This window comes from Macaca fascicularis, chromosome 6 (assembly GCF_037993035.2).
Source record: "Macaca fascicularis isolate 582-1 chromosome 6, T2T-MFA8v1.1".
NCBI classification, from domain to species: Eukaryota; Metazoa; Chordata; class Mammalia; order Primates; family Cercopithecidae; genus Macaca; species Macaca fascicularis.
Window position 1 is genome coordinate 129596837 of NC_088380.1, and position 17911 is coordinate 129614747.

The 17911-nt window shown below is 44.4% G+C and overlaps 2 protein-coding genes across 7 annotated transcripts in view; one reads left to right on the forward strand and one right to left on the reverse strand.

Moving 5' to 3' along the window:
* Positions 1-6110, forward strand: part of SNX24 (sorting nexin 24) — a 192001-nt gene extending 185891 nt beyond the window's left edge. For all 6 annotated transcript variants that reach the window (XM_015451818.4, XM_065546682.2, XM_045394158.3 and 3 more), the window contains one exon: positions 4972-6110. In XM_015451818.4, coding sequence (XP_015307304.1) covers positions 4972-4993 — 22 coding nt within the window. In that variant the 3' untranslated portion in view covers positions 4994-6110. The remainder of the gene's footprint in view (positions 1-4971) is intronic.
* On the reverse strand, positions 1748-17885 carry PPIC (peptidylprolyl isomerase C). The gene is made up of 5 exons (XM_005557624.4): positions 17699-17885; positions 8005-8118; positions 7168-7261; positions 4159-4343; positions 1748-2409 (listed from the first exon to the last, which is right to left on the reverse strand). Exons 1-5 carry the CDS (start codon positions 17813-17815, stop codon positions 2281-2283), a joined length of 639 nt encoding a protein of 212 aa, XP_005557681.3. The 5' UTR covers positions 17816-17885; the 3' UTR covers positions 1748-2280.
* Positions 17886-17911: the final 26 nt, after the last annotated feature.

A 17911-nucleotide genomic window follows, 5' to 3' on the forward strand; every position in this document is an offset into this window, starting at 1 on the left:
CCCCTATAAAAATTCTCCTTATAGCAGATAAAATAATAATTCTTAGACACAGATCACATCATGCCCCTCCCCAACTTCAAACAGATAACCTTTCCGTGTACCATGACCAAAGACACACCTTGGCACCCAGGCCCAAACTGGTCCAGTTTCAGCCTCACCTGTGACCGCACCCCCATCCCGCTCCCCTTTTCGCACCAGGCCCTAACACACTGGTTTTCTCTTCTGCCCTGGAATTCCCTCATCCTTATCTTGGGACCTTCATATTTTCTCTTCCTTCCTCCTGGAAGGCCCTTCTTGCTGCTTCCTACCTTTCCTTCAGGCCTTAGCACAAATGCCATCCCCCAAGAGGCCTTGCACTCCAACAATGCTTCTCTCCCAGCCTCTCCAGCAGACATGGATATATATATATATATATTTTCACAGCACTCATCACCCTTTGTACTTGTTTCCTTGTTTATTCTCTGTCTTCCCCCACTAGACTGTAAGCCCCATGAGGCCCTGTTCTGTCCATTGTTGTATCCTCAAAAGTCAAACTGGTACCTGGCAGATCAAAGACCCTCAAAAAGTATTTGTTGGAAAAAAATTAACAAATTGCTGTCCAAGAGTGTTGTAGCAATTTGCGAATCAGCAGTGGGAATACTCAATTCATCTCTCATTGAGGCAATTTTCTTAGAATACAACTCGAGATGGATCCTCACTGCATGAGTCCTGGATGAGAAGCAATGGCACTGTTTTCTAACAGACAACACTTCCCATCTGAACAGAGATCAAGCACACTCTATTATAGCCAGGTATGTTATGACAAGGCCCCAGTAGAATTTCACTTTCCCATTAGTTATTTTTTTAAAAAAGGATAGGGTCTTGCTATGTTGCCCAGGCTGGAGTGCAGTGGCAATTCACAGGTATGATCCCACTACTGACCAGCACAGAAGTTTTGACCTGCTCTGTTTCCAGCCTGGTCCAGTTCACCCCTCCTTAGGCAACCTGGTGGTCCCATGCTCCCCAGTGGCCACCATATTGATGCCAAACAGTACAGATACCCAATCAGTATAGCTCACTATAGCCCCGAATTCCTGGGCTTCAGCAGTCATCCCACCTCAGCCTCTTCAGTAGCTGGGACTGCAGACATGTGCCACCACACCTGGCCTCATCTAGTTTAAATATAGCCTGAGTGGGTGGTGGTGGTGGTGGTGTTGTTTGAGACAGGGTCTCACTCTGTTGCCTGGGGCAATCACAGCTCACTGCAGCCTTGACCTCCTGGACTCAAGCGATCCTCCCACCTCAGCCTCCTGAGTAACTGGAACTATAGATGTGCACCAACATGACCAGCTAATTTTGGTTTTTGTAGAGACAGGGTCTCACTGTTGTTGCCCAGGCTGGTCTCAAACTCCTGGGCTCGAGCAATTCTCCTGTGTCAGCCTCCCAAAGTGCTGGGATTACAGGCGTGAGCCACCATCCCCAGACCTTATAGCCTGAGTCTTAATCCCCTTATGTAAGTAATAAAAAATATTCCTATTGCAACTGGGCTCAAGATAACTTTCTAAAAATGTTACACTGAATAACAATAAGTAAATAATCAGCTTAAGTATATGAGATGTGGATGGGCATAATTTCTGAGTTATCTAATTGTGTTTATAGTTTGATTTATAAAATCTTTCTAATCTGTTCATTGTTAATGCTAAAGTGTGTGTATTTTTTGTATATTTTTTAAAGAACTTTACATTTTTAAGAAGTATTGCAAAAAGAGTTGATCTATGTAAAAAAGTATTTAATATAAAGAACAGCAAAGCACCTTTTTGTTAGGAAGAAATCCCTATGACATATCTCAGATTACACTAGTCAAATTTCCCTTTACCTGAATTTCTGTTTGGATACAAAATAATAAACTCAATATCCTCATCTGTTTCAGACAAATCTTCAGCATTACCCAATATGGGGATCATAATGAATTCAGAAAAAAACATTATTGCATTAAAAAAATAGCCAATTCAAAGTTTTTTTACTTTAAAAATAGTACCACTTGAGGAAGTGTATATATTTAAGTTGAAAGTCCCTAAGCAGTTGGTTTACTAAAGTTCAAGCAAACTAAAGGCTGATGGTTTGATTTTTATAACTTTCCTGTGATCTGGGATAGAAAATAGAAAGTAAAAAAGGAAAAAAACAAAACAAAGCAAATAATTGAAAGACACCCCACACACACACATACACACACACACACACACACACACACACACACACACACACCCCGCCAAAGCGTATCCTTGTTTTCTGCCAGTTGTGTCACCAGTCAGCGACCTCAACCACAAAAGGCGTTTTCACATCTATCTTGCCACTGTTGACAATTGAGCAGTTGGTGAGTGGACGGTCGTGCCCATCAGTTGCTTGGAGCTCTATGGAGTGCACCACTGTCTGGTGAGGGAAAAGTAGACACGTGGTTTAATTCTGACCAGCAGCTATAGCAATCCAAAGGTTAAACCAAAGCCAACTCCAAAAGCCCAAGTGGGAAGGAAATAAGGTTGGTTGGTTTGTTTTTTATGACTACTAAGATCACGCACGCTAACTGTAGAAAACTTAGAATATTTAGAAAATATAAACATAACATAATAAAATTCACCCATGACCTTCTTACTCAGAGACCACACTGGTATATTTCCTCACTTCTTTTTAAATACGCATTTTATATTCTAAAAAAGTAGATATTTTTGTAAACACTCAGCTCTAGTAAAAGGCATTTCCATTCACCTGGTTAACAGTTAACATGAAGTCTGAGTCAGTTTCAACTCCATGCTATAATAGGTCTTCACATGTATGGGCCAGAAAGCAGATTCAGAAATGGACCTAATTCTAGGTTTGTCCATTTAAAGGCGACCCAAGTCATTAACCTATAAGTTGAGCCCAATACTAATGTAACCAGCCCCCTACACTGCTGTGAATGCGCCTTTCTTTACCCTGGAAGGCTTCACAAGCCCAGCAGTGCCGTAGTTCACACTGAAGGAAGTTAGGACTGGTCGAGGACCAAGAAAGTAGGTTTTTGGTGGGTTTCCCAAATAGCCTTGAGGCTACTAGCTCAGTTCCCAAACTTGTGTTGGATAGAATCAGAAGAGCAGTTAGTTGTGAAGGAACTGCGGTGAGCAAGACTGGTTTATTTACATTTGGATGAGGGAGGCAGAATAAGTCACATGGAAACAAAATAAAATGAAACTTAGAAGAGGGCAAGGGAGACAAGGATGGTCCAGGCCTGGGGTGGGCAGACTTTACAGTAACCAGTTTAGGAGCTGAGAGAGCTACTTTAGGCATCCGTGAGGCAGAAATGTTGAAAAACAGAGGGAAGGAGGGTGTTACGATGTGTTTCTATGGGTTGTGAATTGGACTGCTTTGACATTCTTTGAGACCCAACAGTATAGATTCAAATTCTCTTCGATAATCTTTAGTTGCTGTACCATGTCTCTGTGAATGTAACCTGGGTGTCTGAGCTGAACCAGATGGGATTCTGGGGTTGTTTTGTTTTGCTTTAACTATTTTTAATTCTGGTAAGAAACACATAACATAAAATGTGCCATCTTACTCATTTGTAAGTGCACAGTGCAGTGGTGTTGAGTATATTTACACTGTTGTGCAACAAATATCCAGAATTTTTCATCTTGCAAAACTGAAAGCCTTATTAAATACAACATCCCATTTACCCCTATCCCCAGCCCCTGGCAACTACCATTCTACTTTCTGTTCCTATCAATGTGACCACTTTAGATATTTTATATAAATGAAATCATACAGTATTTGTCTTCCTATGACTGGTTTATTTCACTTAGCATAATGTCCTCAGAATATCTTTCCTTTTGAAGACTGAATAATATCCCATTGTGTATATATATGGAGTCCTGGTATATTTTGGTTCCATTAAAAAGGGCTTTACATTTATATCAAGTAGTAAAATAAATCAACTTAAGTCCTTAATTTCTCCTTGTCAAGTCCCTAGCTGCTGCACCAATGACCCTAATAATTAAAATGCCATACCATATATAATTTATTCCCCTTTGAAGAGGCCAGTCAGCTATATAATGGATCTCTAACAAGCATATTTTAAGATTAAAATAAATTATTGAAAGTACTCTCAATAAAAATATGAAGCTTTGAAAGGAAAAAAGTGTATCAATTTACCATCCCATCGATGACTTTTCCAAATACCACATGTTTGCCGTCCAACCAGGTGGGCTTGGTCAAGGTGATAAAGAACTGAGAGCCATTGGTGTCAGGCCCAGCATTGGCCATACTGACCCACCCAATGCCATAGTGCTTCAGCTTGAAGTTCTCATCTGGAAATGTCTCACCATAGATGCTCACACCTGAGACAAAACAAGGAAGAGAGTCAACAGATGTCTTCCAAAAGTCAACTCTTCAAAGGGTTCATAAGGCCTTAGAGGAATCAGTTATTGGAACCCTATAGGAGGTAGGGATGGGGAATACATGTTCAAACATAAGGAGAAGTGAAGGAGGGAATAAAATTAACTCCTTAAGGAAGCAGGGCACTAGGGCCTAAAATGAACAAAGAAAGCCTTAAATATGGCACAGGATGGCGGGATGCTCTCTGGCCTCAAACCAAGGGCCAAACCTTGATCAAGCAGGACCATGATTTCGCTCTGAAGTGAGAAGGAACTGAAGGTCAGGAAAACATCCTAAAGCCAGATGAAAAGGTGTGTGAGCCATCCTAGTGGCTGTGTACCTGTTTCCTGAGGCTGAAAGCTCAGGACAGTCCTGTGACTTATCCAGGATTGGGTGTTACTCAGCACCCAACCAGGATGCACCAAGCATTCAATATACACCCACAGTGAATTCTCATAACAGCCCTGAAGAGTAGGTATTCTCTGTCCTGTTTTACAGTGGAAAACAGAGGTTACAAAACTTGAAAACAGCAGAGCAGAATTTGAACATCTGACTTTCTGACTCTAAAGCTGGTGTTTTTTCTTGCCTCAGCACCAAGAACAATAGCAGCTGATCTGGAAGTTGTTGGTCCCAGCAACTTCAGGACCCATCAGGACCCAGAGGATGATGGCAATTGGGAGCACCCAGTGGTCAGCCTTGAACAGGAGAACCAAAGCAAGGCAGGAGGTCTGGAGTTCTAGCAAAGCAGCAGGCAGAGTGGAAGACCTTTATCCACAAACCATGAGAAGGATCTGACCATCCTCCAACACCTCAAGGGTCTGCCAGGCCCATCTCCCCTTCTGCAGGGCCCCTTATCTGTCAGTTGCCAACTTCAAAATTCTGATTCAGTTAGAAAACCCAGAAGTAGGCTGGGAGCAGTGGCTCATGACTGTAATCCCAGCACTTTGGGAGGCCGAGGCGGGTGGATCACAACATTAGGAGACCGAGACCATCCTGGCTAACATGGTGAAACCCCGTCTCTACTAAAAATACAAAACAAATCAGCCAGGCTTGGTGGTGGGTGCCTGCAATCCCAGCTACTTGGGAGGTTGAGGCAGGAGAATCGCTTGAACCTGGGAGGCAGAGGTTGTAATGAGGCAAGATCATGCCATTGCACTTCAGCCTGGGTGACAGAGTGAGACTGTGTCTCAAAAGAAAAAAAAAAAAAAAGCCCAGAAGTGGATATAAGCCAAGCAATTTATAACTGGTTGGTCAGTGACACTTGAAGTGGCCTTGTAGGAGAGTGCTCCTACAGAAGGGTCTAGGCTATATTTAAATTGCCCAAAACATCGTCTCCAAAATTCAGAGAATTTTAAGGCAAGACACACACTGGGCGGGGAAAGTAGTGAGAAAAAAAAAGGTAGCAGAGAAGAGGGCAGAGTGAAGCTCAGTCACCATTCCTGGCGGCACCATTCCTATGGCAGGAAGGTGAGATGCCAGCACCAAGGGCACGAGCACGGGCACCAGCGCTGCAGGGTTTTCCAGTGAGATCCACAAGCATCCTCAGCAAATCCCATTGCCTGGGGTAACCTAAATGCCTTCCTCCACTCCAGTCTACATTCCCATACCTCTCAGCATTTTTGTAAGAACTAAAAATAATCTTCACAAAGTGCCTGGCAAATCAAAGCACCTAATAGCAGTCATTTTTTTGTTATAAATGAACCATTGCAATAAACATAAAATTAGAAATAGTGTTTGAAAATGTCCTGTTGCTTTAAAAATAGACAACAAATATCCACCCAAACCAGTATTTGTTGAATTAAAAATCTTTAAAGTAAATTTAAACTCTTTGGAGTTACATATATAGTGTATGTTCAAGAAAAGAACTCACTATACTTTTAAGAGAAAACAGTGTATGGAGCTGGATAGCTATAATCCTCAATGAGAAACAATAAGCCGAAGGAGATTTGAAACTCTCTAAATTTAACTATTTCTACTTTATTGAACGCCAACTTTGTTTATAAGAGTCAGTTCGCATTACAATTCTGACAACTCAGCTATTACTTTAACTTTAAAACATTATTAGTTCCCAGCTTTGTCCAAAGGACAGCAAATAGTAAGCTTGGGTCCTGACAAAGCCACCACCCTGTAAACTCAGACACTGGATTCAGTCCTCCTGTTCCCAAGTTACCTAAGTAGAATTTGCTTTCTCCAACCCATCATTTTAGAACAGAAAAAAGAAAACACAGAGCCAAGAGTGTGAGTCACTTTTTTGCAGGTTAAACCTTAAAAGTTCTCTTGGACTTGTTTTTTGGTTTTGTTTTTTGTCAATATGATGAAAGATTTTGAAAGAAGGAAGAAAGTGCACTGTGACCCTGCTGCTAACTCTAGTCTCACCCTCCTGGTGTGAGGCCCGTTTTCTACCTGCAATGCCCACCTCTGTAGTGCGCTGCCATCCCAGGGGAATGCAGCTTCACGTTCCACACCTTTTCCTTCCTACGGAAGATATTTTTCTGTATGGCTACCGACTAGTAGTCTGGTATTTTAATAACTGCAAAATGAATACAGCTCGATTATGGAAAGACAATAAACACCAAAACAATCCTGCTTAAAATGAGGACGCCTCCCTCATACCTGTCGAGATGCTGCTAGAGATGAGTCCCCCAAACTCCATGCTTCTTAAAGAGGTAGAGTCGTCTTTACAACTGTGTTCCTTAGCTCTGGATTTCAATGGACTGGGTTCATATACTGGCTTAATCTTAGGTTTCGGTTTGGTAAATGGGAAAGGAAAAAATGCAAAGACATTACCCCCAGTGCCATCTCCAGCGGTGATGTCACCTCCTTGAATCATGAAATCCTTGATGACACGATGAAACTTGCTTCCTTTATATCCATATCCTTTCTAAAGAGATTATTTCAGTTGAATAACAAGTAACAGAGGCCATACTGAAAGATAAACTCAGTGTTGATCTAGAAAGGACAAACTGAGAAAATTAAATAAAATGTCTACAGAACTTGATTATGTCCCAGCTATGGTTTACTGAGAGAAATTTATCATTAGCTGACCAAAAAATAAATATGTAAGTAAAGTATTAATGTGAATAAGTTAAAAGAGAGCAAACCATATTTTCTTTTCTTTTTTTTGAGACGGAGTCTCTCTGTGTCGCCCAGGCCGGAGTGCAGTGGCGCAATCTCGGCTCACTGCAAGCTCTGCCCCTAGGGTTCAAGCCATTCTCCTGCCTCAGCCTCCCGAGTAGCTGGGACTACAGGCACCTGCCACCACGCCCGGCTAATTTTTTTTTATTTTTTATTTTTAGTAGAGACGAGGTTTCACCATGTTAGCCAGGACGGTCTCGATCTCCTGACCTCGTGATCTGCCCGCCTCGGCCTCCCAAAGTGCTGAGATTACAGGCGTGAGCCACCGCGCCCGGCCCCTTATTTTCACTTGATGATTATTTTCTCCGAATTTCCAGAAGCCTAAGGTCACTGAGTGCCCAGATAATACATATTTTATTGGAAAATAAAGTCAAATGTGGTAAGGTTCATCTGAGATACTAACTGAATACTTATTTTCTCAGAAGACATCTTTATATTTGTCTTAAAAGAAAGAAGATCCAGTTGAAAGGAAATAAAACTGAGACATACCTCTCCTGTTGCTAGAGCAACAAAATTTTCTACCGTCTTGGGCACAACTTTTCCAAAGAGGCCAATCACAATTCTGCCAACATCTCTGTCTCCAATCCTCACATCAAAGAAAACCTGTGTGCAGTGGAAAGGCAAAGTGGAAGGTTATAAGGTGGAAAAGCACAAATATAAGGTAAGCCAAAATTAAAATCTGAGAATTGATCCACATACAAAAGCCCTGCCCATCAGTATTTTATAAAGGAGCATGACATCAATTAAAGGTACTTTAAAACTATTGCGTGGGTGCATCTCACTCACAAATATTCATTCAACAAACATTAACCACCACCCATGGGCCTGGCACTGTACCAGGTATTGAGTTTAAAGGCTGACTCAATTCTGTCAGGGTTGGCCAATGAAGTCTTCAGTAATTCTTCTCTTCCCATACCCCAGAGAAACACTGCTGCTACTTCCCATTTCCTGGCTTTATGGATGAAGATTAGAATAGAAAATGTTGCTCTCTTAGAAAGTAATGCTCTCTAATCTTGGCAGGACCAAAAAAAAAAAAAAAAAAGATTGTGAGGGAACAGGCTAACCATCCAATTTTTTTTTTTTTTTTTTTTTTGTAATTTCAAACAGTCCTAAATTTGCAGTGAATTCTCAACAGATGTCTGCCATCCAGGAGATGATGAAAATGATGAAACACAGCAGTCCTTCAAAAGGCCTGCCATTCATGTCCAAGCACAGTAAAGCACCAGGGCCCCAGCTTTCCAAAGGACAGCAGACATTAAGCTTGGGTCCTGACCAAAGCCATCACCCTGTAAACTCAGACACTGAATTCAGTCCTTTTGTTCCCAAGTTACCCAGGTAGAATTTGCTTTCCCTAACCCAATATTTCAGAACAGAAAAAAGAAAACACATAGCCAGAAGTGAATGTGGGTCCTCTTTTTGCAGGTAAAACCATACAGGTTCTCTTGGACTTGTTTTAAACTGTCTCATCTGAAACAACATTATATGCATTTTGCTTCACAAATCACTGTGCTAAGATGATTCTGACATAGAACGCTTGAAAAGGCCACAGAGTCGAAGGGCATTCTATTAGCGCGTTTAGATTATATGAACCAATTTACTGTTTGAATGGGTAAAAAAAGACATTCAAGAGATGGCTTTAAAAAATATAAGAAGGGTTGTCAAGGAAAAAAGATGTCTTACAGTTTAGAAAAATCACTAAGTAAAGACTGTCAAGCTTCTGCTCAAGACAAGAGCTTCTGCCAATACATCAGCACGTCTGTCACAGGGTGATGTGATATTTAGTGTTCCATGTGGCATTTTACAATTTTTACATGGCCAAAGCAGCTAAACTTTTATTATTACTTATATAGAAGAGCTTTAGAGAATGCATGAAGGGCCCTGCCCTTGAGATGGAGCAGTGTATTAAAGCAGTGCCATTCAGCATGGCTTGGGATAGGAGGCAGCTTCAACACACCCATGAGCCAGGTCAGTGCAGAGCTGGCTTCTGCCAGAAGCAGTTTCTCCAAAGGGATTTGCAAGCCAAGGTGTAAATTCAATAACCAGCAATAACAAAGCAACACCAGGAAGCCAGAGATGAAACCTTAAAGAAACACTGTACAACACACTAGAAGAGCCTTCCAGACTTTATTTTTTTAATTATACTTTATGTTCTAGGGTACATGTGCACAACGTGCAGGTTTGTTACATATGTATACATGTGCCATGTTGGTGTGCTGCACCCATTAACTCGTCATTTACATTAGGTATATCTCCTAATGTTATCCCTCCCCCGTCCCCATCCCACAACAGGCCCCGGGGTGTGATGTTCCCCTTCCTGTGTCCAAGTGATCTCATTGTTCAATTCCCACTTATGAGTGAGAACATGCGGTGTTTGGTTTTCTGCTCTTGCAATAGTTTGCTGAGAATGATGGTTTCCAGCTGCATCCATGTCCCTGCAAAGGACATGAACTCATCCTTTTTTATGGCTGCATAGTATTCCATGGTGGATATGTGCCACATTTTCTTCATCCAATCTATCATTGATGGACATTTGGGTTGGTTCCAAGTCTTTCCTAATGTGAATAATGCTGCAATAAACATACGTGTACATGTGTCTTTATAGTAGCATGATTTATAATTGGGTATATACCCAGTAATGGGATCGCTGGGTCAAATGGTATTTCTAGATCTAGATCCTTGAGGATCTAGACTGTCTTCCACAATGGTTGACCTAATTTACACTCCCACCAACAGTGTAAAAGCGTTCCTATTTCTCCACATCCTCTCCAGCACCTGTTGTTTCCTAACTTTTTAATGATCACCAGTCTAACTGGTGTGGAGATGGTATCTCATTGTAGTTTTGATTTGCATTTCTCTGATGACCAGTGATGATGAGCATTTTTTCATGTGTCTGTTGGCTGCATAAATGTCTTCTTTTGAGAAGGTCTGTTCATATCCTTTGCCCACTCTTTGATGGGATTGTTTTTTTCTTGTAAATTTGTTTAAGTTCTTTGTAGATTCTGGGTATTAGCCCTTTGTCAGATGGGTAGATTGCAGAAATTTTCTCCCATTCTGTAGGTTGCCTGTTCACTTTGATGGTAGTTTCTTTTGCTGTGCAGAAGCTCTTTAGTTTAATTAGATCCCATTTGTCAATTTTGGCTTTTGTTGCCATTGCTTTTGGTATTTTAGTCATGAAGTCCTTGCCCATGCCTATGTCCTGAATGGTATTGCCTAGGTTTTCTTCTAGGGTTTTTGTGGTTTTAGGTCTAACATTTAAGTCTTTAATCCATCTTGAATTAATTTTTTATAACGTGTAAGGAGGCAGGGCACAGTGGCTCAAGCCTGTAATCCCAGCACTTTGGGAGGCCAAGACGGGTGGATCACAAGGTCAGGAGATCGAGACCATCCTGGCTAACCCGGTGAAACCCGGTCTCTACTAAAAAATACAAAAAACTAGCCGGGCGAGGTGGCGGGTGCCTGTAGTCCCAGCTACTCTGGAGGCTGAGGCAGGAGAATGGCGTAAACCCGGGAGGCGGAGCTTGCAATGAGCTGAGATCCGGCCACTGGACTCCAGCCTGGGCGACAGAGTGAGACTCTGTCTCAAAACAAAACAAAACAAAACAAAACAAACAAAACAAAACAAAAAAAAACGTGTAAGGAAGGGATCCAGTTCAGCTTTCTACATATGGCTAGCCAGTTTTTCCAGCACCCATTTATTAAATAGGAAATCCTTTCCCCATTTCTTGTTTTTGTCTGGTTTGTCAAAGATCAGATGGTTGTAGATGTGTGGTATTATTTATCAGGGCTCTGTTCTGTTCCATTGGTCTACGTCTCTGTTTTGGTACCAGTATCATGCTGTTTTGGTTACTGTAGCCTTGTAGTATAGTTTGAAGTCAGGTAGCGTGATGCCTCCAGCTTTGTTCTTTTGGCTTAGGATTGTCTTGGCAATGCAGGCTCTTTTTTGGTTCCATATGAACTTTAAAGTAGTTTTTTCCAATTCTGTGAAGAAAATCATTGGTAGCTTAATGGGGATGGCATTGAATCTATACGTTACCTTGGGCCAGTATGGCCATTTCCACGATATTGATTCTTCCTATCCATGAGCATGCAATGTTCTTCCATTTGTTTGTGTCCTCTTTTATTTCGTTGAGCAGTAGTTTGTAGTTCTCCTTGAAGAGGTCCTTCACATCCCTTGTAAGTTGGATTCCTAGGTATTTTATTCTCTTTGAAGCAACTGTGAATGGGAGTTCACTCATGATTTGGCTCTCTGTTTGTCTTTTATTGGTGTATAAGAATGCTTGTGATTTTTGCACATTGATTTTGTATCCTGAGACTTTGCTGAAGTTGCTTATCAGCTTAAGGAGATTTTGGGCTGAGACGCTGGAGTTTTCTAAATATACAATCATGTCATCTGCAAACAGGGACAATTTGACTTGATCTTTTCCTAATCGAATATCCTTTATTTCTTTCTCCTGCCTGATTGCCCTGGCTAGAACTTCCAACACTATGTTGAATAGGACTTTTAAAATAAAGAAGAGAAAACAAAACCTGTGAATGTTTAGGAAGGAAGGGAGTAAGATCTGGGAGAGCAACATGAGCAGATGAACAAAAAGTACCTGTCACCCAACATAACTCTTCAGCAAAAATCACATTTTTTTACACATAGCCTAGCACATGTATTATTATAATTTTTTCCTCAAATCAAAATATCCTTCAGCTTCATGAGTGAGCATGAGAACACACAGCAGGTTTTCCCAACTCTAATGGAAAGGATAAAATCAAATCTTATTTTGTCAACAAGTATTTATGCAAGGTTACGTAAAAGGCAATGTGAAGGCACAAACTGTGTAAGAGAGTCCCTATCCTAAGGCAGTTTAAAATAAAGAGATAGGATAGGCAAACCCATAACCACAGTACAGGGCAGTGTGTGACAAATGCCCCCCAAACACTGTACGCCTAGGCCTGCAGGAACAGTGAGGCTAAGGAGGAAGGCTTGAAGGGAGGCAGGCCTGGGAGGAGGGGAGTCATCTCCCCAAACAAGGATGGGGGTGAGCCCTGTCTGGCAGACTTCTTTCTGGAACCAATGCATCTAGGCAGGAAATGTAGCCTGTGTGCAGAGAAGCAAAGCTGCCCTTCTGACCACAACTAGGGGTTAGAGTGGGTGGGGGGCCAGGAAAGAAGCTGCCCACCAGTTCCAGAAGGCAGAGGAGAGATGCCGGCCTAAGCATGAGTTTTGTTAGGCAACAGAGAGAAGAGAAAGAATAGGGTCAAGCGAGGCTCTGTGAATGTTACTCATATGGGAGAGAAAGAGAATCTGCAGGCTTTTACACCAGTTCAAGAATAAGGTCATAATGGTCTGCACTGGGGTGGTGAAGGAAGGAATGTATGAGGGAGACGGAAAAGATATTTATTTATTTACTTATTTACTCAGACCGAATCTCATTCTGTCACCCAGGCTGGAGTGCAGTGGCACAATCTTGGCTCACTGCAACCCCTGTCTCCCAGGTTCAAGTGACTCTTGTGCCTCAGCCTCCTGAGTAGCTGGGATTACAGGTGTGCACCACCACACCCGGCTACTTTTTGTATTTTTAGTAGAGACGGTTTCACCATATTGGCCAGGCTGGGTCTTGAACTCCTGACCTTAAGTGATCTGCCCACCTTGGCCTCCCAAAGTGCTGGGATTACAGGCATGAGCCACAGCGCCCAGCCAGGAGAGGCGTTTAAACAAAGGGGCAGAAACTGGAGGAGGAGCAGGAAGGAAGAGGGAAGGAAACAAACATGACTTAGTGGTGGTCTCAGTGTGGGTAACCCACATCATCTTATATAATTCATCCTCACCACACCCGGGAAAGGTGGGACAGGAACTATTATCACTAATTTACAAATCAGAAAAGTGGAATGAGGGCGGTTACGTGATTTACCAAGATTTCCCGACTATGTGTGTGAGAGCCCAGGTTTCAAGGCTGCCTCTCGCTAAACTGGTTTTTGTTAATAGGGCTCTCCCAGTTTAGCCAGGGAGACCCTAAGGAGCAGAAACAGTGTTTTGAGCTCCCTGGGGGCCAGCTAAAGGTCAGCAGAAGGAGGCAGTCAAATGTTAAATGGTTCAATGTCAAATGATACTCAAGGAGAACCTGGGCACACACATTCCTAGACAGGAGGTGAGACAGCTGCCAGCAAACGCTCTCACTCTAAACCCTCTCACCACTAGATTCATCTTCGATGTTGCTGAGTGCCTCTGGGAACAAGGCCCAGTGCTAGGCCAGGGGTGGGCTGGGGCTACAAAGCTCCTACCCTCAAGGAGCTTCAGTCCAACAGAAAACACATACATGAATGCTATAATATAATGAGAAGTCCGATTTTATAAGATAAGTACACATGAGGTGTCATGGTAAGGGGTGGTGATTATCTGTGGAGATCAGTGTGGGCTTCCTGGGAAAGGTGATATTGGATTCCATGCTAGACTTTGGGGGTGGGCACCTCAGTCACTTGTTTTTTCCCTCAAGGCTGCCCTTGAAAGTCATTTGGAAATTACACAGCATTGGAGGTGGGAGGAGGTAGAGGAAAAGGGAGGAGGCACTCACACAGCCTGGCCCAAACCCCTGTGGAATTAATCCTGATTCCATTTCCAAAGTAACTAGGGAACACACCCAGTACATGAGCCGTGATGTGGAAGAAACTGTTCTCAAATGCAGCTCCACTACTCAATGGCCATGGAACCTTCAGCAAATTAAACTCTGAACTTCCTTTCTTCATCTGTAAAATAAATGATTCATGTCTGCGCTGTCACACTAGGATTCAGAAGATAAACACAAATAACACTAACAAGTGACTTCTGCAATCAGGGACTATGGACTATGTGCTTTACCTGCTGCTATGGTTTAGATGTTTGATCCCAATGTTGGAGGTGGGGCCTAATGTGAGGTGTTTGAGTCATGGGCGTAGATCCCTCATGAATGGCTTGGTGCCATCTCAGAATTGAGTGGGTTCTCACTTTGTTAGTTCCCATGAGAACTGGTTTTAAAAGGAAGCTGACACCACACCCCTCAGCTTCCTCTCTCACCACGTGATCTGCACATGCCTGTTCCCTACCATCTTCCGCCACGAGTGGAAGCAGTCTGAGGCTGTCACCAGATGCCGAATCTTGAATCTTCCAGCTGACAGAATCGTGAGCTAAATAAACCTTTTTTCTTCATAAATTGCCCAGCCTCAAGTATTCTTTTATAGCAACACAAATGGACTAAGACATCTGCTTTACCTCATCTAATGCGCAAAGCCCTCCCAGGTAGGGATGAGTTCTATCTCCATTTGACAGAGGAGGAAACGGAGCTGTGGACACTAGATAACTTGTCCAAGGCCATCTAGCCACAGCCTCCTGGCCACTACATGCTAATGTGCTTGCAAGCTGTAATATGTGTACAGCTGGAAGGATGGTGGCATTATTTCACACACTCCTGATGCCGGATCCTGCACAGATCCCATGGCATTAGTTCAAAAATATAGGTCAGCAAATGTAATTCTGTGGATTTGGAGTCCAATGAGCCAGAGCCCCCACCTGAGCCTCTATGGCTGGGGCAGGAAGCTGCCAGGCTGGCCAAGCAGTAGGATGTGTGGACGAAGTTAATGCCACTAATGGGCCATGTGGGCAGAATAGCACCTCACACCTCTCTTATTTACAGATTCTTATTTTTAAATGAAACCACAGGTAAACAAAAACACTGCTGGGGAAAACAATACACTAGAGCAATGGCCAATTAATGTACTTGCCTGCACTCAGAGAAATTATTTTGAACATCATTTCCCAATAGATTCAGTTGTCTTTAGAAGTTCATGAAAAAGTAATTTCACAGAGCAGATTTTTTTAAGACGCACCTACACAATTAGCTTTCAGAACTTAATGACAAATTCGGTAGGGGGAAAAAATGACATGTTAAGTAACAATTCTGAGAGTAGGGTACATGCAAACTCTCCCTCAGTGACAGTGTCACCGACAAGGGTTTAGGATGCTCAAACCCTTCCCCTTCTGCAGCCACCAGCTTCCTCCTCTCTTGGCTCCATCTTCCAGTGGTTCCCAGCCCATGCTGCCTGCACATCAGAATCACCGAAAGCTTCTAAACGATAGGATACTGAGCCCCACCCATACAGATTGTGATTGACTTGCTCTGCGGCGGGTCTCTGCATCAGCAGGTTTAAAAAGTTTCCCAGGTGAAACTTGTTCCCAAATATTACAGGGGATGTACTTACACTAAAAACATTTATTCACTGTTAATCTGAAATTCACATCTAACTGGGCTTCCTGTATCTTATTTGGCAAACCTATTCCTCCTATTCCCTCTCCCTCACCCCACTTTCTAAACCATCAGCAACTCCTGTTAGTTATCCCTCCAAAATCTGTTTCAAGTCCTTTCCTTGCTCCCCATTTCAATGATTACCACCCTAATCCAAGCCACCATCTGGACTCTGGCATGGTGCCCTGAATGACCTCCCAGTTCACTCTCCACTGAGTGACCACATAAATTTCTCAAGAGTATATACTGAGATCATGCCATTCTTGAACTCCTGACATTCGTGATCCACCCACCTCGGCCTCCCAAAGTGCTGGGATTACAGGCGTGAGCCACCGCGCCCGGTCGAAATCATGCCATTCTTATGCTTAAAACCCTTCAGTGGCTCTGACTGCAGAATAAGACTTCAAATTTTAAGAAAAATTGTCTCAATACCCGCACGCCTACCTGCAGCCTCTAAGGCCCTGTGTGATCCCGCTGCTGCTCACGCCTCCAACCTCATCTCAAGTCACCTCTCATGCTGTGCTGAAGCCACACCATCCTCTCCACATCCTCTGAATGCAGGGAGGGCTTTCCTGTTGGAGGACCTACGCACATGCAGTTCCCTTTGGCTCCTAAATCTTCCCTGCGCTGGTTTTTCTCATTTTTCAGATATTTTAAAATGTCACCCAACGTATATTGAAGTTTATTTCCTCTAACATTTCATAATTGTGCGAATTTTATGTTTATGGCTTTATCTCCAGAGACCCTATTCAGCTCTGTGGCCTTGCACAAATCATTTCCCAAAGTTAGATACGCCTACAAGATCAAGAGGCTGGGAGTAAGATCAGAGCTTCTCAAAACCATCAGGCTGTTTATCAACCCCGCCCACAGCGTGGCATGGCCTTTCTGCGACACCAGATGCTGAGCTGGACCTCCTCCGCCCCACCCCTAGTCTTCCCCGTCCTCAGGTGGCGCCTGCTGTAGAGCATGTAAGTATTCTAGTCCCTGATTAGTATCGTTTCCACTGACAAACCCCAGACTGATGAAGACCACTTTCAGCTGCAGCCCGCCCCTCCGGCTTCAGTTTCCAAGACACTATTGCTAGTGGGTTTTCTAGAAGTGGTGATCACGGGCACCAAATTATCCCCTCCCTCTCCCTGCACTCTCCCATTATCGTCTACCCTTGGTTAAATATGCTGAAAAAAGAACTGAAGTGGAGTTAAGCACGAGGAAGCCTTAAAGACGCACTTTGTGGCAGCCCTCCGCCCCCGTCCCCCGCCGTGGAGGCCGCCCCAGGTCTACAGGTGCCGCCTTCGCCCGGCCTGGCGTAGCCCACAGCCGGGGCCACCTGCCCGCCGAAGTTGAAGGCGCACCTCCCCTTCCCGGGAGAGGACGACGGTTCCCCAAAAGAGGCGGAGGGTAGTCTCTCATCTGAACGAGGCGCTTTAACGCCTGCCCGAAGCCACCGCGGCCACAGTGGAGACCACGCGGCGGGCGGGCGGCTGCAAGCCCTGGACTCCGAGTGCCTCTCCTTTGCGGGTCCCGTCCCCACCGCATTCCTCTCGCTCCGCTCCCGAGCCCAGGCCACGCCGAAGGAAGTACTTGGGCAGTCTCCTTCCTGGAGAACTGGCCAGCCGGTTCCGGAAGCCTCTCCTACCCACAAGCTGATCACCTCGGACCACCGACCCGGGACAAGAAGTCCAAGCAGCCTGCGGCGGGGGCAGGCTGGCCTCAGCCCAGCTCCCCCAGGGTCTCCCTGGGAGCGCCGGCCTCCCCGCACGCGAGCAGCCCCCTCCCACCCAGCCCGGCGGCCGCCTCCAGTCCCCCTGAGCCCGGGAAGCCTCCTCCTCGCCCGCCCTGACACCGAGGTCCCAGTATCCAAAGCGCCCCCAGGGCCCCGCCCGCAACAGGGGAAGTTGCTGCCCGCCGCTCTCGGTCACCTTGGCTGTCACAGAGGGGCCTCGCTTGCGGAAGCCCCCGGCCCCCGAAGAAGACACAAGCCCGCCGAGCCCCACGCAAAGCAAGAGAGGTAGCAGCAGCCGAGGACCCGGGCCCATGGTGAGCGGTGGCAGCGGCGCTACCGGCACGGGCGCGGCCACTGGCTCCGGGACCGCTGACGGGACTCCCGGCCGGCTGCGCCTGCGCGCTCCCAG

Bases quoted from the DNA above. Each gene is read 5' to 3' on its own strand.
- PPIC (XM_005557624.4), bottom strand. From the start codon at position 17,815: ATGGGCCCGGGTCCTCGGCTGCTGCTACCTCTCTTGCTTTGCGTGGGG. The intron at 4,344-7,167 runs GTAATGTCTTTG...GTTTTGTCTCAG, and splicing joins CGCTGGAGATGGCACTGGGG to GTGTGAGCATCTATGGTGAG. The intron at 2,410-4,158 runs GTAAATTGATAC...TTCCCTCACCAG, and splicing joins GAAAAGTCATCGATGGGATG to ACAGTGGTGCACTCCATAGA.